The sequence below is a fragment of the Apis cerana genome, linkage group LG12, assembly GCF_029169275.1.
Source record: "Apis cerana isolate GH-2021 linkage group LG12, AcerK_1.0, whole genome shotgun sequence".
NCBI lineage: Eukaryota > Metazoa > Arthropoda > Insecta > Hymenoptera > Apidae > Apis > Apis cerana.
Window position 1 is genome coordinate 10,219,991 of NC_083863.1, and position 25,475 is coordinate 10,245,465.

The following is a 25,475-nucleotide window of genomic DNA, read 5'->3' on the forward strand; positions in this document are numbered from 1 at the left end:
CACGTTTGAAATTCGATGAATTAACGGGTTATTACTGCATATTCGAGAGAGAGAGAGACATTGATCCATTATTCGAAATAAATTTTTTCCACTCGATCGCTTCAGCATGCGGCTGCTCTCTTTTCGGCTCCGTCAGAGAGGATTGCGAGCAAATGACTGGCCGTTGCGTCTGCAAACCGGACATCCAGGGTCAAAAATGTACCATTTGTACCGATCACAACAAGATATTAACGCTTACCGGTTGCTACTCAGGTATTACGAGGAACAAGCCCAACTCTTTTATTAATAATCGCGCGTCTCTTCTTCCTCTCCAAAGACCCTCGACGTATACGTATCCTCCTCTCGTTCCATCTGCCAAAATCACCTCGTATAAATCACGATAATGCGGGATCCAATAATTCGCATCGATCGGTTTAATGGGGTTCGTTCAATGTGCTTGCAGCCGACACGATACCGCCGATACCGGCGTCTTGCAACGAGCTGGAATGCTATTCTGGCGGCCAATGTTCGGAGATCGGTGGCCCGCACTGCGTTTGTCCGTCGTCTTGTCCATCGGACATACCGTCCGTGCCGGTTTGCGGTAGTGACGGACAGACATACGACAACGAGTGCGAGCTCAGGCTGTACGCTTGTCGCCACCAGGCGGACGTGGTCACGCAGGCCTTTGGCCACTGCAGAGGTGGGTTCACTGAACGTACGCCGTACAGGCCGCCTTATATTCTGCATTACTAAACCTCGTGCAACGGCCGAGAATATTCTCGGACGATATAATTGGATTCAACCGTCTTCAAACACGGATTCGATCGTCTCGTCTATGAATATTTCCTTTCCTCCGCTCGTAGCGTGGAATAAGTAAGAAGGATTCTTTTTCCCTTTCTTTTTTCGAAATTGTTCTCGAATTTTTTTGTACATCGATCTCGATGCGTCGTGTACAAGTTGTAGTAAATGTGTAACAGTAAGTAAGGATAAATGTGTCTGTCTGTTTGCGATTAGATTAGACGACGAGCGGCAAATATACGTATATATGTGTAATATTTAAGAAGTTAGATGATAAATAAGAAAGAGTTTAAATATACGTCGTAACGATTTCGAGGGTTCGCAGAAATTTTAGAATAGCTTAATTAGGGATAAGCGTATTATACGTAGAAACTGGAGCTTCAAGTAGGAGAACTAGGAGAACTAACATCTAACTTTGTGTATCCATTACGTGATAATAAACTTATCAACTTTCTACTAACATGTATACATATATGTTTATAATCCCTTTACACCCGAAACGTTCGCCGTTTGCTTTCTTTGCTTGCTTTCTTTTTCCTAAATTTTTGTTGCGTGATTAATCCTCCGCGGACAATCGTATCGGCTTTTTTTCAAAGCGAAAAAAAGAAGAAGAAGAAGAAGAAAGAGGAAAAGATAAAAGAAACCGGAAGCATACCGGATCGGTAAGAAGAAAGCAAAGCAAAGCGAGTTTAAATTTCACTCTTAGAACCTTAGTGGTGGAGTGGAATTATATTCGAAACGCGGGGCTGGCTCGAACGAAATCACGGAATTGAAAGGTACGAAAGATCGAGGCTTGATACAGAATCCGCGGAATTCCTCTTTAACCCAGGAGCACGGTATCCCCGTTCGTAGGTAAATTGTAAGAAAGTTGGTGACGTTAACTCGTGAAACTAAGCGCCAAAGGTGGATTTAACTAAATCACCGTCGAGCTCGAAGCGAACTCTCCTCCCGTCTTAAGTGGTCCCTGTGTGAGATATGCCCGTGCCTGGAACTTAGCATCGCAAGGAACGTAAAGGAACTGTAACGAAACGTCTTGAACCGGCCGTTAAGCGCAGTTCCGCCATCAAAATAAATTAGCCCGCGAGAGATCTAAAGCTTCCTCCCTCCCCCCTCTCGAAGGAACTTGGAACGAATGCAGTATCGACTGCTTTTTGATACCGTTGTTCGCCATAAATTCACCGTGGAAGGATTTCGCTCCGGTGTCGCGCTTCCCCGATAAATCTGTCCCGGGAACAATTCTCTTTTGCATCCCTCTAGCCACGAATTCCGCCAACTTCACGCGGACCAAGTAATTGGGAAGAAAGTTCCGGACTTCGACTTCTTAAATCTTGGATTAGCACGAAACTTTATTTTACTTTGCCTTTGTATCCTTTTTTTTCTTTCTTTCCTTCTTTCTTTCCAGAGAAACGTCTTTAAAAAGTTTACGCACATTTATAACAAACGACCCAACTAAAATAGTAAATATGACTCTTATAACTCGTCGCACAACTCGTACATCTTCTTCCACGTTCATTTCGTTTTTTTAACTTTTAAAATAAACCCTGTCCTCGTCCTTCTTTCTTTAAATAGAACAAGCCGTGTTCGCGATTTCAAAACCGATAAATCAATCGAAATCAACGCGAGAAGCTTCTTTTTTTTTTCTTTCGCTCCTAAAGGCAAAACCATCATAGTCGAACGAAAAAGCGTATAGCGGAATTCGAAATCGTCTCGAAGTTGGCGACTCAAAGTCGATAAATTCTCGGGACGAGGCAGCAACGAGGAGAAGGAAAAAACCGTCGTCTCCAGCTGTCGCTTCTCCGGACTATTCCGCGTTTCCACACTGACAAAGTTCGCGAAACGTCGGAATCTATTAAAGAATCCCCTCCCCCTAGTCCCCCGTAACCTCTCGCCCCTTATTTTCGATTGCTCAGCTCTCCCCCCTCGTAGTCCTCCTCGGTCCTCCTCTTCGCTGAAAGTCAATCTCTTAAAAAGTTCTTCTTTCCCAGGACTCCTCGTCTCCTACGGAGAGTCAAACATAAATCAGATTACTTGGTGCACGCGAACCAATCCCCCTTTCCTACCTCCTCCTCCTCTTCTTCCTCCGTTTCACGGGCAACGAGGCAACGCGTCTTTCTAAACCCTCTGCTCGAGAAGGAAGGGAGGAAGCGCGGGTATTCCGCGAATGGGGGATGAAACCGCGCGTGGTCGACGTCGATTTGGTAAATATACCGCGATTTCTTCGAGGAAAGAGAGGAGACGAAAGAAGAATGGACATTTCGTTTCACGTTCCGTGAGGGCGATCGAGGAGGACGGCCACGAGACGATTAGTCGTTGTGGAGGATGGATCGAGAAAGTGAATTGGTACGTCACGATTTTGGTTGTCTTACACGAATCGATTACTCTCATCGACAAGGACGGTGAGTCGATATTATCCGCGATTCGTTTCCTCTATCGATTCGAGAAGATAAGTTGTCTCGCGTCAATTATATTATTAAGAATAAGAGAGAAAATATTTTCGCGCCGAGGCAATCTCCTCCTCGTCTTCGATATTCAATTACGCGTAGCGAGGTCGTTCACCTTTGAACTCGTCGCCGATGCTTATTTTTCGTCGATCAACATCGAGTCGTGGTGGATTCGATAAAAAAGAAAGAAAAAAATATTGGGGTGGGGGAGAACGAGGAATAAAAACTAGACCGGTGACTCGACGACATCGTTCGACGCATCCTCCTCTCCGCTTCCACTTCCCCCCTCTATCCCTTATTCCAACTTCCAACTTCATCAAAATTCCACGCTTCGAACGGATAAATACGAGGCTAATCCCACTCCCAGTTCTTCGCTGCTACTCTTTGTAAAATAAACGGGAATGGAATGAAATAATGGAACAGGGAAATGTCGATAAAGCCTCCCTCGGTCCGATGAAAAGGTTCCGAGAAGGACCGTCGGAAACCGGATCGGGAAAGAAATTCTCACCAAGAGTTCGTAAACGTCAACTCGCATTCCCCCGTCAGATTCTCTTCCCCGCCAATCGTCCAACTCTTAAATTGACTAAATCCATCCCCCTCTCGCAGTTCTCAGCCCCCTCCTCGATCGTTTCCTCCCTCGTATCCCTCGAGTGGAATATATTTTTATCGGGGACCAAAGGGGATAGATAGATAGAGAGAGAGAGAGAGGAAAAGTTTGTCTCGCAGTCGATAAAGGAGTTGATTTTATCGAGAGGAATACGGGGGGAGGGGTGTATAGGGCGGCGCGTAGAAAAGTCGAAAGGGGGGAGAGTGGAATGGAAAATGCACACAATGGAATAACAGGAAGCAACGATGCGATTGGAAAGTAATTAAAATCCTATCAATCTGTCTTCGATTCCTTCGTTTGTAGGGATTTGTCATGGTCGATGAAATTAGCTTTTCGATTTTCATCATTTTCACAAGATTCGCAATTTTCTCCACTTTTCCCCCCTTGATACCGGTTGTGTATTCGCATCGGTGTGCGATTTGATCGGCTCGACGCTTCGATAGGATTCGAAATTTATTACGGAATTTAGCGGTCGAGAGGACTATGTCGTGTCGTCGGAGCATGGTAATTAATTAGGTCGAAACGTAGCGAGGACAGTTGTTGCGGTTTTTAATTAATCTGCAGTTATTGATTCGGAAGAGAATTTAGGATGGAAGTTTAAATTACTGTATGGTGTGTTTCACGCCTTTCAATCAACGACGTGTACGTTGCGTTGGCAAAAATATTCGAGGAACGAATAAAGAGAAAAATTCGAGAAAGTGAGAAAATATTACGTCTCTCATGAAAGTGTACATACCATAACGTATTACGATTTCGCATTTCTCGCGAAATTACGTATTGCATCCTCCAGCAACAGAGAAATTACGTGGAAAATACGTGAAATTTTCAGACGATCCAATGGTGAACACGGACTTCCCCGTTAAAAGGTACACGGCGGTGCAGTACACCCAACCGGCGGCCGCCATTTCACCTTTATCGAAATCTACCAGGCATCTGTTGGTGCCGGAACCGGATCCGCGCTATTTTTACACTCACAGGGCGCATCAAGAAACCATCACGATCGACAGGGATAATTTAAAGCACGGTAAAACTCGAGACCATTTCCATTTTATTCGCCCATTTTCCCTATTGGCATCTATATAATATAAACTTATGATCGTAAAAATTATTTGTAACGTAGAGTCAATGGCCGAGTATCGACGAATTTCTATATCTTTTATTATTATTATTATTATTATTATTATTATCCGTCAAACATCAATGTTCCGTTCTAACCTTTTGCGTAACACGTAACACGGCTTCGTAATTTTCGTTGCGAAATAATGCTTTCACCGCGACGCAATTAACAGTTCGAAATAGGATCGGATAAATGTTACTGAATTTATATACGTTACACGCGTGTACACGTACTCTGGCTACGTGTGTACATGCGTACGTCTCTAAATCCTCTTGGCGGTTAACTCCGAATCCGCTCGACGGATCGGTAATCGGATCGATATCGAACGACGTTCGTAAGAGAAATATATTTTTTGTTTCCTTTCCTTTTTTCCCCTCTCCTCGAGAGAAGCAGCGGCAATCCGTAGACATCGATTCATCGGATAATTCTATTTTCCAGGAGTGGCAGCCGCGTACAGACCCACCCCGGCAACGATCCGCGTGGTCACCGCTTTGCTAGGAGACCTGTGTACCGACGACAAGGATTGCACTATTCCCAACAGCGAATGCTCGAACGGGGGCTGCATTTGCTCCGAGGGATACGCGGAGACCAGCGACAGACAGGAATGTTTCGGTAAATTCTTCGATTCCATCTTCCCTACTCTTTTTTCTCTCTTTTCATTTATTATATATATATATATATCAATCCCTCTCGTGGCTCGATTCTCTCACGCTCTCTCACTTAAGTAGAGAAGTACGAAACGGGAGAAACTGAGCAGTAGCAATTTTCCTCGAACAAAAAACCGTTCTTCCGTATCAACTTTCGAAAAACGAGAACAAAGTGTCGTTGAAACGGGAGAAGAAAGAGAAGGAAAAGGGAGGGTTTTTCTTTTTTCCTTCTTCTTCTTCTTCTTCTTCTCTCGGGCGAAAACGACTCTCCTTTTCTTGCGGCCCCTTTCAAACCAAGAAAAGAATCTAATTGACCCTATTTCCAGCTAATTACGTGCCCGTTACACCGACCGAGGAATTCCGTGCCTGCCTGTCGTATCCGTGTCACGCGACATCGACCTGCATCGATCTGCCGAGCGCGACGTTCGTTTGCATCTGTCGTCCAAATTACACCGGCCGATTCTGCGAGGAGATGAACAAAAGGGATTACGAGGTGGCGTCGTTCGACGGTAAGAGCTACGTCAGGATGAACAGATTGAAGGCTTACCACAAGTTCAGCGTCGAGGTCGAGTTCAAGACGTATGCCGACAACGGGATTATACTTTACAACCAGCAGAAGAGCGACGGCACGGGGGATTTCGTCTCGTTAGCTATCGTCGACGGGTACCGTACTTGTTATCTTACGAATTAGTACACACCGTGTAGCACAACTAGAGTTCACCCCAACGCGATTAACTTCAATTTCAAACACGCACGATGCCTATTTCGGGGATGAAAAATTTTCCTATTCTTTCTACAGACACGTGCAGTTCAGATACAATTTGGGGAACGGCCCCGTGATTCTGACTTCCCCCGAAAGGGTGACGATGAAGACGTTCCACAGCGTGGCGGCGAAACGGTACCACAAGGACGGTGTTTTGATCTTCAACGACGGGGAGGACGTGGTCGGGCAGAGTCAAGGAATGTTAAAATCGTTGGATCTGAATCAAGACACGTTCGTTGGGAACATGCCCACCAATTACTCCAAGTAAGGGATCTCTGTAATAAAGTAGATTCTCAGGATTATAATATCTTCTTAAAAAATGTTCGGACAGGGTTTACGAGAATATCGGCACCAACCACGGTTTCCTCGGTTGCATACGGAAATTGAAGATCAATCGAATCCACGTGGATCTCCACGTGGGCCGCGACAAAGAGATCTTGGAGACGTATCGCGTGAAGGAGTGCGGGGAGAACGCGTGCGCCAATCTTCCTTGCCAGAACGGCGCCACTTGCCAGCCGATTTTCGAGGAGGATCTGTGCAACGGCCACGAGTGCAGGAGGATCCAGAAACGGGGGAAGGGGAAGGGCAAGAACGGGATGAACATCGTGAGGTGCAAGGGGACTCATTGCACCCTGGTCGATCGCGAACGTAGATCGAAGAAGAACGCGAGGAAACGTTGCGCCACGTCCAAGTGCGATTACGACTACGACGTCGATTACGAGAACGGTTACGAGCACGGAAATTACGCGGTCGAGAAGTACGAGCCGCCCAATTACAGATGCATCTGCCCCCCTCAGTTCACGGGTAGAAATTGCGAGGAGTCGTTGGACCCTTGCATAGGAGAGCCTTGCCAGCACGGGGCCACTTGCGACATTCTCCCCCAGGGTGGCTACGTTTGCAAGTGCCCGCCCGGGAGGACCGGCGAACATTGCGAAATACGTAAGTGAAATCGATAATTGAATTGCTGTTGTTAATTGCTAATTTTCCTCGCTTTCTGTTCCATATCTCCTCGTTATGAACGATCGAAAATCGGTCGATCGGGTGGTACAGTGGATGCCGAGTTGACGGAACTATTGATACCCGAAATGTCCGGGGATGGTTTCCTCGAGCTACCGTGTTTGGAGGGCGTGGCGAAAGCGTTCTCTATCGAATTATGGTTCCTCACGCACGCCAGCGACGGTTTGCTACTTTACAATGGCCAGTTGAACAACGGGCGGGGTGATTTCATTAGTCTAAACTTGGTCCAAGCGAAACTCGAGTTCAGATTCAATCTTGGAAGTGGTATCGCCAATATTACTTCCCCGGACCCGGTTACTCTCGACACGTGGCATTGTGTTCGAATCAGCAGGCTAGGAAGAGAGGGTGTTCTCCAATTGGATGATGGAACGGTGGCGAGAGGTTTATCGGGAAGTCCATTAACGGAGCTGAACTTGGAAATGCCTCTTTACGTCGGCGGTCTTAAGTGAGTCGTTGAATCTCGTTCTCTTTTCTTTTCGTTTTTCTTTTTGAAATTTGAAGAAAATATATATATGCTTCTTTTTTTTTTATTTTAAATTGTCGTAGACATTGGCGAGAGATTCATCGATTGGCTGGCGCAAGGACCGGTTTGGTAGGGGCGATACAAAGATTGATGGTTAATGGAAAAACTTATCAGAATCTAGCTGTCAATGTTACTCAGCATAACACGGAAATCTACGACGGCCTACCGTGTCCCAGCAACGAAAATCCTTGCCACAACGGTGGAGTGTGTCTACCTCTGTTGAACAGTTACCTGTGCAAGTGTGCTAGCGGTTACAATGGCCTTCACTGCGAATTTTGTGAGCGCGCCAACAATTTTCTCCGCGAAATCATCGTAAAAATTCCTTTCTCTTCTCTTAATTCCAATTTTTCCAACAGTCATGGGCTACGACGTGTCCACGGAATTGTCGGAGAGGCCGGTCCGTTTCAAGGGCGACAATTTCCTGCAATTCAGACACCGAAACGGAAGAAGGTAAATCGAATCGATCGAAATCGTTACGTAATTGTTTCCATCAAAGTTTTTCTATCTCGCATAATATTTCCTATACAAAAAGTCACGTCACACTTGCATCACACCTCGTCTTAAGGTATTGTTCCGAGATTAGGAGCACCAAAGTTAGGCTGTTCGATCATTAAGATTAGCTCTTAAACGGTAGAATTAATTAGATCCTTTCTTCGATCAAATTATCACTAACCTTTTGATTGTGTAACACCGGCTAGTGTAACTAACTCGACTAATACTACCCTCGGCGAGTACTTTGAGGAGTCCTACTCCGACTACGACTTGGAGGAGGATGTCGACTACGATTACGAGAGTTACGATTACACGGAGTAAGTTTCTACGAAGAATTAGCTGTGATGTACTCGTTTGAGGGATACATGTATACCTTGCTCTGTGTGCCTGTAGTATCCGACCACCGTCTGCTATCCATCTTTCTTCCTTTTTCTTTTTTATTCGATAAAGTAGACGAATGCATCGATACATCGCACCTTTTCCAACCTTGACTCGAAACTTGAGGCAGGCTTGACAGAGAGGGGGAAGGGTTATGTGATACTTTTTATCCATTTTTTTTTTTTTCGTCCCTTTGTACACTGCTTGCTACGTATGCGTTCCGTTCCTTGCTCTTCGGCACACCGTAGCTCGATGTTCGCTCCACGAACGTACACCTTGAAACAGAGATCAAATTATTGAACGATATTTTAGGCGCAAGGGTCAACAGTCGAATAAATTTGAGCTGAGACTGAGAACCACGCACCCGGATGGTCTGATTGCCTGGATCGGAAGAGGGAAAGTGGAGCATCTGATCTTGTCGTTGCACGGGGGCCAAGTGCTTCTCACGTACAAAAGCAAAAACGAACAGATATCGTTGAGAAGCAGGGTTCGTATTTCTATTTCGATTTTACCTTTTTTCTTTCTTTTTCTCTTTCTTCAAGAAATGTGAAGACTCTCGATTCGATTCAGGAACGGGTGGACGATGGCGTGTTCCATCAAATCAGAGCGTCGAGAAGGCGAAGAACGTCGATGATACAGGTGGACGACTCCGCTCCTGTCAAGGTGTCCACAGAGATAACCTTGCTAACGACGAACGGCAAGCTTTTCGTGGGCGGGAAGCCGGGCCATCGCGGCATCAAGGGCTGCGTGTCGGACTTCGTCGTGGACAAACGTCGTCTTCAACTTGGCAGGCGGAAGATCGAGTACTGTCACGACAACGATGTATGATAACGAATCCCGGAAACGACGATTGTCAACGTGACGTCGCCTCTGGCCACGCTTGTCGAGTGGACGACCCTCTTGTCCTCGACGAGTTAACACCTAAAAAACACGAGACAAAGACGGAGTGAGCGTTGGTGGTGTTCGTTTCTGGGTAAACGAGAGGGACGAGGATTGAACGATGAAGTGCAAGGAAGGAAGGAAGGAAGGAAGGAAGGAAGTGAATTTCCTTCGAGGAAAAGGCCGATCTTACCTATCCACGTGGATCCAATAACGTAGCGAGTTAATAATAATTATTTATTTTTCGTTTCGTTATAGTTGTAGAAACAGGAGATTATCCCGAGTTTCGACGTTAGTCGATGAAGCTAGACAAGAATTAGGAGGAACGACCAGAGAAGAAACGAAAGAATATAAAGAGGAGTATCGTAAAGAAGAAAAAAAAAAGAGGTTCTCATCTAAGGACAATAATATATTTTTAAGGTGACGAGATTAAAAATATACATATGGATATATATATATATATACATACACATATATATATGTGTGTGTATAAAATTATATATGTGTATGTACATGTGTATGTATAAAATTTAACGCGTATACGTATATAAACGGGGTGGGGAAGAGAAGAATGCTTGTTGAACTCGGTTGACTCGGGCGATGGAAGAAGAACAGTGAGGTAAAGGGATCGATAGATTTTCGGGCGTGAAAGGGATGAAAGTTGTTCGTTTAGACGTTTTATTCTGTAAGTTGAAATATATCGGAGCACCTATAAATGTTTTACGATGCCAAGACTGATAAATGAAAAAAATTAAAAGAAGAAAAAGAAGAAAACGAGGACTAAATAGCGGGAGTTAAAGGAGAAAAAAAAATATAGTTAAAAGAGAACAAAAAAAAGACAAAGAAAAAAAAAGAAAAAACAAAGCGATAAATTGGTGTTATGTTTGAGTGTTTCGGTAGAGAGATTTAAATGATCGTGCATTATCAGAATATAGAAGAATGTATTTTAAAGGATTTGTTGATTTACGCCAGTGTAGAGAAAAAAACGAGGAAAATAAATAAGAAAAAAAAAAAGAAAAAAAACAAATGAAAAACGAAGAAAAAGAAGAAGATGAACGAATATAATATATATATATATATTCACATGTACACACACTTGCGTACACGGAAACACACGTAACACGCATTAAATTATACGAACGCCGTACAACGTTGTTTCTAGGCAGGCAAGGCTTTTTACAAATGCGCAAAAGAATAGATATATATATATATTATTATGATTATTATATATATATATATATATATATAATACTATTGCAAATTACATTCCATTTAATGGACACCAATGCGACGAAAATTTTAGATAGATACCACGGAATGAATATGCGGATCATGATCAATGTCTGGTTAAATCCTGGATATTGAAGAATGAATCGAGCTCAAGACACTCCATTTCCGTTCGACAATCATCGACACACACGCACGAGAAAATAGTTTCTCCCCCTTCCTCTCCCCGAGCAAGTTTCTAAAATGCTTACAAACCGTGACCACGCGATAAGTTTGTTCTCGATGTTGCGCAGGGTCGACGAAAACCGTGCGGTAAAATCGCGATAAAAACGTAATAAATCGCCTAGGATCGATTATCCGCGCATCATATCAACGGTCGAATCTTCGAGTCGAGCTCCTTCGTCCACGATTCGAACGTGAACGATCGACAGTTTACGTTATCCTCGAAATGATTCCCCAACCGATTCCAACGATTGATTAAAACCATGGAAAACGATTCCAACTCCTCGATAAAACTGAAGGATGATATACGTGCGATAACGCGTGTGTGTGTGTGTGTGTGTGTGTGTGTATGCGTGTGTGATCGAAGAACGATCAACGAGAAGGGGTGTCTGAATGAAAGCGCGACGTATGACTGGCCGATGATTACAGATCGGTATCTGTCACTACTTGTAAATATAATTAATATACGCCGATACGTACGAGTTGATTATACACGTTTCACTCTCGCGCGTAGCGGAAGAAGCGCTCGCGCGAGTAAAGTCGGACCTAAATGAAAACAAATCTAACGAGGGCGACCTAAATATTAATAATAGTAAATAATAGTCGTAACGATTCATCGAATCAGCCTTTTACGAAGAAGAATTTTCCTTCTTTCCCTTTCTCCCTCCCCCCCCCCTTTCTTTTCCTTCGTTTCTTTCTCGAATTTCGTCGCTCGAATGAAAACGAAATCATCGGTCTATTTACCGTCTATTAATTTAACGTGTTCTTCCCCCTCCCCTTAATTAACGATCTCGACGCCGAACGACGTCGAACAGAGGAGCCTAAGTTCTTTTTTTTTCTTTTTTTTTTTTTTTGTTTGTTTAATCGTTAATGGCGACTGCCGATCTGTCGCGGAAAGAGACGCTATCGAAGATTCTTTCGCTCGTCTCGTCGAACGTTTCCAGCCTTTGTTTAACCATCGAATCGAATAATCGAAAGTTTCATTTCGTCAATGGGGAAACGATTATCGAAATTACGAGAACGTCGAGGATGAGATATATATATATATATATATATGTATATTCTAACTTTTAAGATTCTTTTTTTCTTTCTCTTTCTTTCTCTCTCTCTTTCTCTTCTTCTTTTTTCGAATGCACACGTTTTACGCGAGATATGTAATTTTTAGAATTTAAGCGCGAGATATATAAAATACATATCTTTGAGACGTGGATAAGTTTATACATTTATAATATTCGTCGCGTACCAATCTCGACGTTGATCGACGTGTAAATAATGATAATGATAATGATAATAACAACAACAACAACAATAATAATAGTAATAATAATAATAATAATAATAATAATAATAATAATAATATTAATATTAATATTAATAATAATCACTGTTTCTGTCTGGGAATGTTCGACGTTAAAATTAATCGACGTACGGTACTAACGTTCTAAGAGCGTTCGATCGACCAAAACTTTTTTGCTTAATCATTTATCAAAGACTCGTTTTCGACACGGTTGCGTAACGAATCGTTGGGTGATTTTAAACATATCTATTTTATTGTGTTCGTTCGTTCAATAATATAAAGACGCTTATACAATTTTTATAAAACGGACCGCTTTTTCCGAAATAATAATAATCATTGTGAACGTCTCTGAAAGCAATCATGCCATTTTCATATATGTCGATCTATTGCGCGGGAAAAAAGAAAAATTCGAAAATGAAAAGCGGTATTCGTTCTCGGTATAATTAAGCCTTTGACTATCGGGCAAATTGTTCCTCGTTAACGAGAATTGAATTGATCGCGAGCAATATCGTCACATATCCCCCTCCCCCTCCCCCGCTACCCCCTCCCTCACCTCTCTCGAAAATGTGATTCTTTGTATTCTTCCAATGAATATCGCTGTTTAACATATCGAAACGAATTTGTGGCCAGTAACGTAATATCTCCTCCGAGAGAATGGAAAAGAAAAAGAAAAAAAAGAAAGAAGAAGAAGAAGAAGAAGAAATACGTTTCATTGTAAAGGATAGGTTCAGCTTGTATTATACGATTTTTGCTCGTATCGAGAATGAAGAGAAATCTATTTCGATCGTCGACGTTGCTTTCACGAATATACTGCGTTTTTATATATACATATATTTAAAAAAGAAGAAGAAGAAGAAGGAGAAGGAGAAGAAGAAGAAAAAATTAGATTTGAAACTTATTATTATAATTATATTTCTATCGAATGTATTTCAATTTGTAAGGGTTAAGAAAAAAAAAAATTCGTAGGTTTCGTTTATATATTACACGTATATGTAAGTTAATTATTAAATTTTCGACTATATTAAGTTTTTTGCTACATCGAAGAGGAAGGCGAAAAGAAGAGATTCTAAAATTTTAAAATCTTAATTTTATATTAAATATTCTCATTGTCGATCGCAATTGTTAAACCAGTTTTCTTTGCGGTTAATATAAATTGTCTACCTGGAACCCGAATGTGTCCCGAATATTGAAATTTAAATATGTTATCGTAAAAAAAAAAAAAAATAAATAAATAAATAAAAAAAAAAGAACTGGGATGTACAATGTGTAATCGACGAAACGGTACAAAAATAAAGATATCATACTTGAATCGCTTTGAAAAATCGTTAGTCGAAATTTCACGACGCTTGTGTGTTTTTTAAACGAAAGGGAATCGTTGCGCAAAGCAGAGTAGCGAGGAAAAATTTCAATCCATATGCCTGAGAATTAACTGCCAACCTATATAAATAGAGATCACAGGATCGATGTTTTTCCCTCTAAAGCTTCCCTTTATTCCCGAGAAAATTATTATCATTATAAAATCTTTACAAAGCGAAAGATATCCTCACGAGGATCGATAAGAGAGAATAAATTGATTTCTATCCCGATTGTAAATGCGTTCAAAACGTTCAGAGTCGTTTATTTCTCACTGAGAACACCCATCGCGACAGGGCGATCGTCTTAATTAGTTTTTTTTACTTTGATACCGTCTTTACTGCGACCATTCGCCGTTCGCTGACCTAAAGTATTTGTGAGCTATACTGTATAACAAAGAGTACGCGTTGTAAAGTGACTGTATATACAAATATAAATTATGCGATTATATTGAGCGTATAATCTTTTTCTCTCTCTTCCGTATATCCTTTTTGTTGTCATTAATCGATTACTTTTCTTTATACGATTCCTTAAACGATACGTTGCATCTGACGATCCCGTAGCTTGTCCGAATTACGCAATGTATACGGTATGGACAAGGACGGTAGATATGAAGAGAAGGACAGAGATAGGACAAAAATACTGCTTTCAGCGCCATCTTCAGAGTGCCGCAAATGAAACTCACGAAGGAAGGACAGAAAATAGTGGGAGAAGGACAGAGATAGGATGAGAACTGACCGTCAGCGCCATCTTTCCGATACCAAAGACAACTTTTTGAGAAACAAGTTTGAAGAGAACACGAGAGATAGCGCTGACGGTCGATTCTCGTTTTATCCTGTGCGCTTTGGCTTCGAAGTGTCTTCGGTATTCGAGAGATGGCGCTCTCGATCAGTTCTTGTTCTATCTCTATCCTTATTCTATTATTTTCTGTCCTTCCTCCGTGAGTTTCATTTGCGGCACACTGAAGATGGCGCTGAAAACAATATTTTTTAAATCTATCTGTCTTTCTCTTAATATTTGTTGTCCTTGTTCTATATTTGTTCCTGCGCAATACGGACGAGGTGCGGGATATTCAATTAGTCAAACGATAAGATGTACTTGTGTTCCCGAGATATGGAATAAAAGAGTGCATTGTATACGTATCGATTAGAATTATTCTTTATTCTTATTTTATTCTTTATAGATAATATACGAAAAATAATTTGTTTAAATTTATATCATATTATATAGGAATTAGGAAAAGAAAAAAAAGAACGTAATATTAGTTGTTTCTTAAATATTACATATATCGTTATCTCGTGTATTATCTATTGCGATTACAATCGAGAAAAATATTTAAAACTACATTATTGTTTTGTAAAGCAAAAGACTTTATTTAAACATAAAACTTACTTCTACCGCACAACCATATAAACAATTATTATCGTCCATGACCTCTCACAAACGTACAAACTTTCTTTCATTTTACTTCAACCATGATATAAATTACAGATGGAATCATCACAATCCATTCATTTTGTACACGCTCATATTCATAGTCGCGTTATTGCAATATTCGAAAAAGTTATAAAAGTTGACCATGTTTCTCATACTGTATCTCATATCGTGCATTTGCGATAACGTAATCGACGTTGCCTGCAGTTCAACGAAATCGTTTTTATTCCCTCTTATACTTCCCGATCTTACATTTTTGTACTTTCTCGCGGTGATCTTTAAACGAGGATCGGAACGACAAACTCTCAACCAGTAGCGCGACACCTGTGCAGCGCGCAGAAGCGATTCAGGGTCGAGTTTTCGCAATATTAACTGCGATATCTCCAATGGAAGTTCGGAAATAAAGTCAATTTTTAACTTGGTACGGTGGGAAGGCCGAATCGTTCGTAGAAACGATCTGAAGAGCTTCATGCTCGTAAGCCCAACGAATAAAAACTGTGAAACGTGCACTACTTCAGGCCGAATATATGTCGCTACCATTGATACCATTCTAACTGGTTTTGTTGTAGTTTAATGTAAATGCATTCATGCATTAGAGATAAATATTATCGTATGTTTCTAATTATATATGCAAAAGTAACACATCTACGAATTACAATATATACCAGAGTTCAGTTTTATATTACGTCGTCTTTTTAATATTAAATTACGTATTAACATTTATAATATATACTTTAAACATTCGTTACATAACTGAATTATGCATATATTATTACTTCCTTCTGTCTACATTATCGACGATATCTCATATCAATATTTATAAATAAATATTATATCATGACGATGCGTTATTAATTTTAATAAAAACAATTGCGCGGTTATTTATAAAACGACCGTTTTTAATGAGTTCGAATTCCCTGTAAATCTTACGATGATTTTACAAATAAACTCTGTCCAAAGAGAGTTGAACCAATAGCGATAATGGATGGATTTCTTCTGCAAATTTGTATCGGGATTCCGCGGGATCGGGAGAGAAAAGAAAATAATTGGTTGGTTTAAAATTCAGAATAAAAAAAAGAAAAACTCACGCAAAAAGTGGCGCAATTGCGATTTGTGCGATTTGTTGGAACTCGGTTTTTGATTCGGTTACGATTGACTGGTTAATCGATATTTCCGCAATCGAGACAGGGTTTTCGTCAATCGTTCGTTCTGCCGCGTCAACATCTCGATCTTCTCGCGATTCGAGATCAATTGCTGCGTCATATCCGCAACAGGATCGTCCTCCGGTTTTAAAACGATCGCATCCTCGATCGTTCCAACCATCGAATCCCCGTTTGCGTCCTTTTCGTCTTCCCGCTTCTTCTCCGACAAAAATGCCACCTCTTGTCGAAGTTTCTCCACTTTTCCCTCGTATTCCTCCTTTAACTAAAGAAAAAGAAAAAAAAAAAAAAAAAGGAGAAGAAGAGAAAGAAGAAGAAGAAATATTTAACGAGTAAAAGTTTGTATTTTATAGGATAGATTTATGACCAAGTTTATCACTTTATTTATAAAACTTGTTATTTTAATCAAGTAATTTCGTTTTATTATTTTATTTTAACGAGTAGAGCGTGAATAAGTCATCAAGGGAATTATAATATTTATAAGATTTTGAAGTTCGTTTTTCCTTGTTTTTCTTTTCTTTTTTGTTTTTGTTTTTGAATTATATAAAGTTGATACGTTTTTTCTTTTTTCCTTTTTCAAATTACACGCGTCAAGAATTAGATACGAGGGGAAATTGCATTTATCCTCTTGCGAGTATTCATACATACGTATATAGTTTTTAACGAAATCATTGGGAAATTATTTAAAAGATATATATATATATTTTCAATGAGACGTGATAGGACGAAATTGGCAATTAACCGAGGTCGTAAATTCTACCCAACTAGTATAAGTTGATTTAAGCGAGCAGCAAATTAATTCACGGGAGTTTGGTCGTCTATGTAGACGGTGTATAGCGAGCTGACAGCGGCTTAAACAGCGAGCAATTTCTATCGTCTGCTGTATCATTAACGCATCGTGCATAGTGAGCTAGATAACACCGTTAATTAATAATCAAGCAGCTGGTACAAATAGCCGAAACGGATCAATCTTGCCCCTATATTAAGTGATAGAAAGACACGAGTCGAATCTATCAAATTTTCCTCGAGGTGAACTTCTTTTTCCACCTTGTTTTGCACGTAATTTTTATAATCATCGAACAGTGGAATTTTATCGCGGGGACTGATAAATAATTTGACCGAAAATATATGTTTCCGAGCGCGAAGCAGAGTCGGGCGTCAACCGGTTGGAAAGGTAATTAAAAATTTCGATTAAAGTTACTTGGAGCAATTTGCTTATTAAAATGCTCGAATAACGTATTATTCGCATAACCTCGATCGTTCGACGGTGCAATTATCCGCGATTATTATTACGTTTTTAACGATAAATTATCCAAGTAACTTCCAGTATTAAATTTCACCCATCAAACTTTACCTTTGACGACCGCTATATATATCTCTCTCTCCGTACATCCCACGCGCTTTTGTCAAAATGTACGAACATCGCGTATGCAAAATCTACTAATCCGACTTTGAGAATTTTGAACCCGAAAATGAAAAGGAATTTCGTATCGCGCCGATAAAAAAATCAATAATTTCGTATGGACGAGAAGAAAGAAACGACATCTCGAATTTTCCTTTCCTCCACTTTCGTCACAACCATATCTGGCCGCATTATCGTTCCACTTTTTCGATTCGATTCGAACGGGAAAATCGTAATCGAAACGTAATCGCACTTACACAATCGTTCTCCTTTCTCGATTCGTCGAGAAGAGTTCGCGTGTTTCGTTCACTCTCGAGACGCGCATCACGGATGTCGTCGATTTCCTTTCCAAGTCCGATCACGGTCTTCTCCAACTCGAATTTGCTCTCGGCCAGCGCAACCGCCTGACTTTGCAAAATCTTATTTTCGCCAGCTGCAATGAAACGTTGCTCGAAAATAAGACTATTCCCGACTCTTCTATCCCTCCCTTCTTTCGCCGCGCTCGCTTGTCAAATTTCCTTGGAAAATCCCCGTGGCGCGTCCCCCCCTCTTTCTCTCTCTCTCGGTGAACAACGCGCAGACTTTCTCTCCCGCTTTTTCTTTCTTTCTTTTCTTTTTCTTTTTTTTTTCTTTTTTTATATATATATACTTACCGAGCATCGACATCTGTCTACGAATATCTCCTAGGGTCTCTTTCAACGTCTCGTTTTGTCGCTTCAATACGTCGTTCCCTCGTCTTTCCTCTTCGAGCTCTTCTCGAGCTGTGAAAATCAACGCCTCGATAAAAAGGGACGTTCTTACGTTCTTATATATTATTATTATTATTATTATTATTATTTTAATTGGATTACAGTCGAAACGGTCGTGCAAGTACATTCGAAGATTCGAAGATTTAATTCGATGAAATTTGTGTGTTCGTTAAAATTTTTTGCGATCTCGTTTGCATCGAAGGAGGGATAGGTGTGAGTTTGAAATTAAAATCTCTTTACATGATAATGAACAGCGTCCTTTTATTTCTGATACCAAACAAGCTTGCAAAAAAGAAAAGTCAGCCTGCACACGACTTTATTACTCGCTTCCTGCGATAATAACAGATGTTCGTGATCGAGGAATGAAAAAAAGAACATTCAATTAAATAGTATTCATTTACGAAAGAAAGATTTCTCGATCGAACTTCCCGCGGGTTGTTCGAGAGCGATCGATATATTTCGATTTGTTTCGCTACGGTGGCTGACAATCGTTGCATTCTCACAGTTGTTTGGAATCAAATCGATTACTACAAATTCTACTGCGATGGTTCCAAAGGAGTGGCGCGATGAGAAACGGAAGAATGGAGGAACTTTTGCTCGTAAAATTTAATTTTGAATTGGCGAGAAAAATATTATTGAAAGGATAAGCAAATTTGGTCATTGTACTTTTTATGAAAGAACCAATTCTCGTTCGATATCCATATTAATCTCATCACATTCGACTCCATTAAATATTCCAAAAATTCCAACCATTGCATCAACTTTCGCGGCTATTTGATACGTAATTAAATCGATGGAGTTTCGGAAATTCGAAACTTGTCGAGGAGGAGGCAAGAAAAGAAAAAGGATAGAAAAGAACGGAAGAATGGAGAAATATACTATTGAAAGTATAAGTAAATTTGGCCATTGTTGTTTTATGAGTTCATTTTTTATGAAAGAACCAATTCTCGTTCGACATCCATTATTAATTTCATTAACTTGCGAACATTCCAAAAATTCCACTGCATTTTTCATCAACTCTCACGGTTATTTGGAATTAAATCGATCAACTTCCGACAAATTCGAAACTTGTCGAGGAGAAAGGAAAAAAGATGAGAAACCTTTGCTCGGAAAACTTAACTTGCGATTGGTGAGAAAATTACTGCACTATTGAAAGTGTAAGCAAGCTTTTATTAACGAAAGAACCAACTCTGTACCACTTTCGATACCACCGCTAATTTCATTAACTCGCAAACGTTTGAAAATCTGCGTTGTACAACGAGTACCTAACCTAAGAAACCTGCCATTTCTCAGTAGATCTTTCAGGCCCGAGTTATCCGCCTGCAACTCCTCCGTTCGTTTTTCTCGCATCGTCAAACTGGCTCGTAGATCTCGAATCTTGTGCTCGTGATCTTCTCTGGCCGCCTGGCTTCTCAAATTGCTCTCCCTAGCAATCCTGAGCGCCGTTTCGACGTCCGTCCCTATTCCCTTCGTCAGCCTGCTCATCACGGCCCATTGAGTCTTCTCGTAAATGTCGTTCCTGCATTCGTCTCTGGAACAATCGACCGAGAACACCACCTATGTTTACTCCGAGTCTTTGTTTTATTACTTTAGAACGCCAAATGCTTTTGCCCCCCGTTTTTGCCGAGGCCGAGCTTAATACGGGAGACTTGTAAGTAGATTATTTATCGCTATCCAGAGAGGAAATTTCTTGGTGTTCTTCGCGTTTCAGGGCCCGAATATCGTATATTTTTCTCTTTTTTTTTTTCTTGTACCTTTCCTCGAGTAAATATGAAAATAGATGCTATTAAAAGTTAGCTCTGGCGAAATGACGGTTTTAAATTTTTCTTGTTAAGAGCGATATAAAATGCGCGTAACGTGCAGGTTTTTGTTAAAATTATATATTTTAATTGTGGGAGCACCGGCGTACGCATTTTGTTCTTCTTGGACAAAGATTTATTATCAGCTCGAAAAGGAAACGCGATACGAGGAGGGATAAAATGATATAAAATATAAATAATATTCACGAGGTCGTTTTCAAATTTTTTTTTTCAAGAATCTCGATACATGTAAATTTCGCTCACCTTTCGGTCGTGGAGACGGAAATTAATTTATTCTCGACGAAGACTTGTTCGATTGAATTTATCGCGTGAAGTATAGCTTCCCCGGCTAGCGTGCAACTCTCGCAATAATCCACGCAGCTGCCCGCCTGACAGCTCTGCGATACTTTACTGATTCTCAAGGAGTCGTCCTTCGTGCTACTCTTCACCTGTTGATGTGCTGCTGCTATTTTTCGGAGGGAACTTCCTCCGATCGAATAGTATCGGAAAGTGAGGAAAAAGTAAGGAAATCTTAACGATCCCCTTCGTAGTATGCGAAAATTCTTACGTTCTCCGCTCTTCGCCCCTCCCCTTCCTTATTTCGTTCATCGCAGAGAAATAAGCACATCTATCGCGCAGTCTTTGTCTTAAAACTCGGTCCAATTAAAAATCAGGAAATCTTCCCCTTCGAAACGCGTTTCGATTTATCCCGATACGACTTTCGGTTGGCGAGATATCATCGTGCGAAGAGAATGGTAATTTTTAATCGTTCGTCCTCTCCGTTCGCGCCCCGCCTCTCACTGACCTATCTCAAATTCCAGACGAGCGGCAGACGCGATTCTTGGAAACGGCACGCGCTTCCAAGAAAAAAATGTAGGCCAACGGGGATCCATTCATAACTGCTGCCCCGGCTCAACAGCTGTGGAAACTTTGAGTCCTCGGCGATCGATCGAGATATCGGGATAAATCAAAAAGAGATTTTCTTTTCTTTTCTTTTTTTCAGTTTGGATAAAAATATTTGTAGTTTTCGGGTGTTTTTTCTTTTTTTTTTTTCATACGAGAAGCGATACATTAATCATTCGTATTTAAAACTTTGTATCCGAAAATATTTCTTTTCGTTGTTTTTTCGATCGAGCGAGAAACGTTTCGTTCGTATCGCAAAGAGTTAAGAATAGGACTTTTATTTGCTCGATCGAATTTCCCCTGTTTTCCACGAAGAATCAAGTTTATTTATTTGACTAACCATATGACGCGATATCGAATCAGGCATTGTTTTCATCCGATCCCAAACAAGTCGCAATAAGCTGGCTAACGAAATTTGTTTCGATCGACTGACGCAGCTCACTTCTTTGAAAAACTCATCCGCCAAGCGGAACTTGTCCATGAATTCCACGATCAACCGTAGAACGAAATGAATTCTGCAACGAAAAATAGAAATGAAATCTTCTCCCGAGATCGAGACAATTCGACGATAAAGAGGTAAAAATCGCCATCATCTTGCGAGTCAACCGTATCGAATTCTTTCGATACGATTCGTTAGCCGTCCTTTAATCTCCCACGACTGCCAATTATCCAATGAGACGTACAAATTGAATGATATAACCGAACGAGTTTCCCCACAAAAGAATACGTGAATCATCTTTGCCCCGGGTCCGTTCCCCGACGATAAAACGCGAGCAATGGATCGTTCAACTGGAAATATTCTAGCGAAGCGACCAAGCGCATCGAGCCAACGTTTGCATTTCGTCCGTCCGAAAAGTATTTCGCCCCCTTTGACGATGCAACGATCACGAAACATTTGCATGCCTAATTGAGCCGCGTGAACCTTCGCGTGGGCGAAACTCTTCCTCCCTATCCTCGAGCTCGTCGTGGCTCAAGTTTGTGCAGATGCGAAACGATACCGAACGAACGAAAAGAAAATATAAAACGAGGGAGGGGAGAAAAAACGTGTTAAACAACCTGTCATAAGCCAACTCCAGAAGAAGAATATAGAATTCCCCCGCGGTTCCTTCGTGCTCCTTCACGATTTCCATAGCATTTATGTCCTTGGCGGTTTTCGTCGGGAATTTCCATGACAGATGTTCGATATCGCCTAGCCAGGAATATATCTCGTTCGAGACATGTACACACTCCCTGATATCCGCGATGATCGACGTGACCAGGAGCTTGTTCAGTTTCGGCATATTTCGGAAAAAGGTTGCGAGACAACGGTTAAACAAAGGTTAAGATCGCTGTGAATGTCGTTCAGAGCGTGGTTCGATTCGATCGATATCGTCATCTCGCTCGGGATCGATAGAGGGATCGATCCATTTGACTCGTTATTGTTCGCTATCGAGGATGATTCGAAAAATCGCGTAAATCGTTTTTGTAGGAGAGAAGAGAAGGAAGATTGATATCGAATGATCGTAATGACCAACAGGTGATTTTGCTTCAAGTCTCGTGGCTGGTGTTGATAAAGCGATAGCCTGCACTCCGTTCTAGACGAACGAAATATATAGAGAAAAATGATATTTTTCGAAGATTAATTTTATATAATTTTAAAAAGTAATAAAACTTATTTAGTTTTCCATAATATTTTTCTATAAATAGAAATAATAATCGATGATTTATCAATTTTTAAATTTTCATTGTTAATTTATATTATTTTTATATCATTGTTCATTTGCGTTCAAGTGCGATTTAAGGATAATTTTAAAACCAATAATCATGAAATACAAAAAGTTGATATGCAAAAAGTTGAAAACATTCGCTACGGATTGTCTTTGTTCCACGCGTTCGTTCCATACCTCGAACATAAAACTTTCAAAATTGTCTTCGTTATTACGATTTCTGTCCCCATATTATTCTTATTATTATGCGCATAAAATTTCGACACGTTTACTCTACTTTCGTAAAAATTTATTTCTCCGAAAAGACGATATCATCTTCAAATTTTATTCCAACTCTAGCAACTAGTCAGATTTATAGTTTTTATATTGTTATCCCTGAACGTAGTAGCAATGAAAAATATTCTCTTCCCTTAAATCGAAGAAACGAAATGATCCGAATGGCACACGTTTGTCCACTTTTTCGAATGACAAAATGGTATAAAATTCAAGAAATAACACGATCTCTCGACTCAGGAATTCTTAACCAACCGACTTTAAATAACTCCTCCCTTCCTCCCTCAAGTAGATCGCTTATCTCGACCACCTCGTGAAACACTTTTAAACTTAGCTAGGATCTCGAATTAGCCTCGAATTAGCCTCTACTTACCTCGATCGTGACGTTCCAATTTTCTTTTTTTTAGCCATATTTATCGCAACCCGATTAACGTACCCCGTTTCGTACCAGTCGAACAGAAATCCAGCCAATTCACCTCGAGGCAATTTATTCGCCGAAAGGAAGCCGGAATTCAATACGTTCCTTCCTTCCATACCTTCCTTATCGAAATTGTAAATCAACCGACGTTTGTGAACTCGATTGTGAAAACGTGTAAGTATAATTGTTCCGGCCGCCTAGTTAACTCGCTCGCTCGTTTCAATCGGGGAAAGTTTCCAAACCTGGTTTCCTCCTCCCTTCTTTCGAAGGGAGGAATCGCCATCCAGCGATTTTCTCCGAGATATAATCTTCCGACACGGCTCGTCGCGTCGATACTCGCGCGAGCATCAGATTGCCGACCGACGAGACCGTCTGAGAACGAATTAGGACGATTTCGCTTTGCTCGAAACTTTGATTGAGTTTCGCGCAACTTGGAATGACAAACGATTCGCGAGAACGCGATTTTATTCGCGGAAATTCGGGGAGGATGAGAGTATATCGACAACGGAATAAATGAAACTGTTAATTGTTTAATTTTTCGCGTGAACTTTTTAACTTCTCTAAGGGGTTTTTGCTCGCGTTTTCGATAATATTGTTCGCATATAATCCACGTTGTCGAGATAAATACGATGAAAATTAAACGGAGCATTTTCGAATTTTTCTCGTTTATTTCGTTAATTACATTTATTATCTTCGTTTATGCTCACTCACTTCGCTCGATCACAATCGTATTATAAAGCATCGCGTTTGATCCGGAGTACGTAATAATTTATTAACCGTTTAATAAATTCGTCGAGTCGATGAGCGGAAGAAAGGATCTTTTCACCGGGGGAATAATTTATAATCCGTATCCAATCGGCCAATATTCGATATCAACAATTTCGAAACGCGTGTTTTCCACGGGAATCGTTAAACTCGACGCCGCCCAATCCGAGTGGTAACAAATGCTGAAACGACCACGCGCCACGTCATCCTGCGCCTCGTGAGCGATCCGTCATTTCACGGTTTTCTGGCCACGGCTGTCGCGAATTTATCATCGGTTGCCGCCTCACGCGGCAGGGGGAGAGAGAGGAAACTTCGAAACGAGTAGTTTACGAAGTTTACGAAACCCTTGGAGGGTTTGGAAGTAACACGAGTGCCGCGACCGTTCTACAGTTTCCTAATCTACGGTAAATTTAGCCCCTAGTGTTATTCCTAGGCTATTATTATTATTATTATTGGGTATTATTATTCCAGGCAAGTCTTCGCGATTGCACGCGGACTTAATTAGGATAACCAGGGTTTCCGCGTTTAAATTCCGAATGGAACGGACCGGTGAATGGAATATCATTTACGTTGTCTTTCTCGAAACGCCGTGTCGCTAATTAACGAGTTGACAAACTGTGCATACAGCTCGATTCGCGGCGAGGCGAGTAATCGAGGCCGAGCAGTTCGCTTAGAATTTGGGTGGCTGGATAGTTTGGCGGATGAAGGAAACGGGGGCACGAATAGGCTCTATCTGGTGAGAAACTTGGTTAAAAAGGGGGGCACGGAGATAGCTGTGGCAGAGACAGTTGATCGGTTGTTATTTCGTTGTTTGTAACGAGAGCAAGGACGAGTAAATTCGCAATTGGCTACTTTGAAGATAAATCGCGGGGATAGGGAGGATAATTTTGAAGTTGAGTTTGCACAAGTTGAAATTTATGATGTGGGAGAGAAACGTTTGCTGTTTTTATTTTTTTCTTTTTTAGGGAGTTTGTATTTTTCATTGCCAGAGGAACTGTTGGACGAACGATGTAGCCTCGTTACCATTCCCCTCGCGCCTTCTTTTCTCCTCGCTTTCGTATTTTTTTCAATTTTATTTCTTCGAGGATCGCATTAAAGAGTCATGAATATTTAATAACCGATGGAA

The 25,475-nt window shown here is 40.9% G+C and overlaps 2 protein-coding genes across 20 annotated transcripts in view; one reads left to right on the plus strand and one right to left on the minus strand.

Moving 5' to 3' along the window:
* Nucleotides 1-14,188, plus strand: part of LOC107998399 (agrin) — a 326,392-nt gene extending 312,204 nt beyond the window's left edge. For 12 of the 16 annotated variants that reach the window (XM_062083435.1, XM_062083436.1, XM_062083437.1 and 9 more), the window contains 13 exons: nt 106-252; nt 443-679; nt 4,655-4,849; nt 5,381-5,554; nt 5,916-6,252; nt 6,389-6,616; nt 6,684-7,291; nt 7,403-7,814; nt 7,916-8,169; nt 8,249-8,342; nt 8,591-8,701; nt 9,075-9,249; nt 9,333-14,188. In XM_062083435.1, coding sequence (XP_061939419.1) covers nt 106-252; nt 443-679; nt 4,655-4,849; nt 5,381-5,554; nt 5,916-6,252; nt 6,389-6,616; nt 6,684-7,291; nt 7,403-7,814; nt 7,916-8,169; nt 8,249-8,342; nt 8,591-8,701; nt 9,075-9,249; nt 9,333-9,590 — 3,230 coding nt within the window. In that variant the 3' untranslated portion in view covers nt 9,591-14,188. The remainder of the gene's footprint in view (nt 1-105; nt 253-442; nt 680-4,654; nt 4,850-5,380; nt 5,555-5,915; nt 6,253-6,388; nt 6,617-6,683; nt 7,292-7,402; nt 7,815-7,915; nt 8,170-8,248; nt 8,343-8,590; nt 8,702-9,074; nt 9,250-9,332) is intronic. The other 4 variants (XM_062083430.1, XM_062083434.1, XM_062083431.1 and 1 more) reach the window with 3 other exon arrangements.
* A 901-nt stretch (nt 14,189-15,089) lies between these two features.
* Nucleotides 15,090-25,475, minus strand: part of LOC107995720 (alkaline phosphatase-like) — a 185,718-nt gene continuing 175,332 nt past the window's right edge. Inside the window, exons 8-10 of one of the 4 annotated variants that reach the window (XM_062083143.1) lie at nt 18,390-18,497; nt 17,994-18,169; nt 15,090-16,599 (exon numbers count right to left, since the gene is read on the minus strand). In XM_062083143.1, the coding sequence (XP_061939127.1) occupies nt 16,321-16,599; nt 17,994-18,169; nt 18,390-18,497 (563 nt within the window). In that variant the 3' untranslated portion in view covers nt 15,090-16,320. Of the gene's footprint in view, nt 16,600-17,993; nt 18,170-18,389; nt 18,498-19,657; nt 20,017-25,475 lie in introns of those variants that run through there. The other 3 variants (XM_062083145.1, XM_062083147.1, XM_062083148.1) reach the window with 3 other exon arrangements.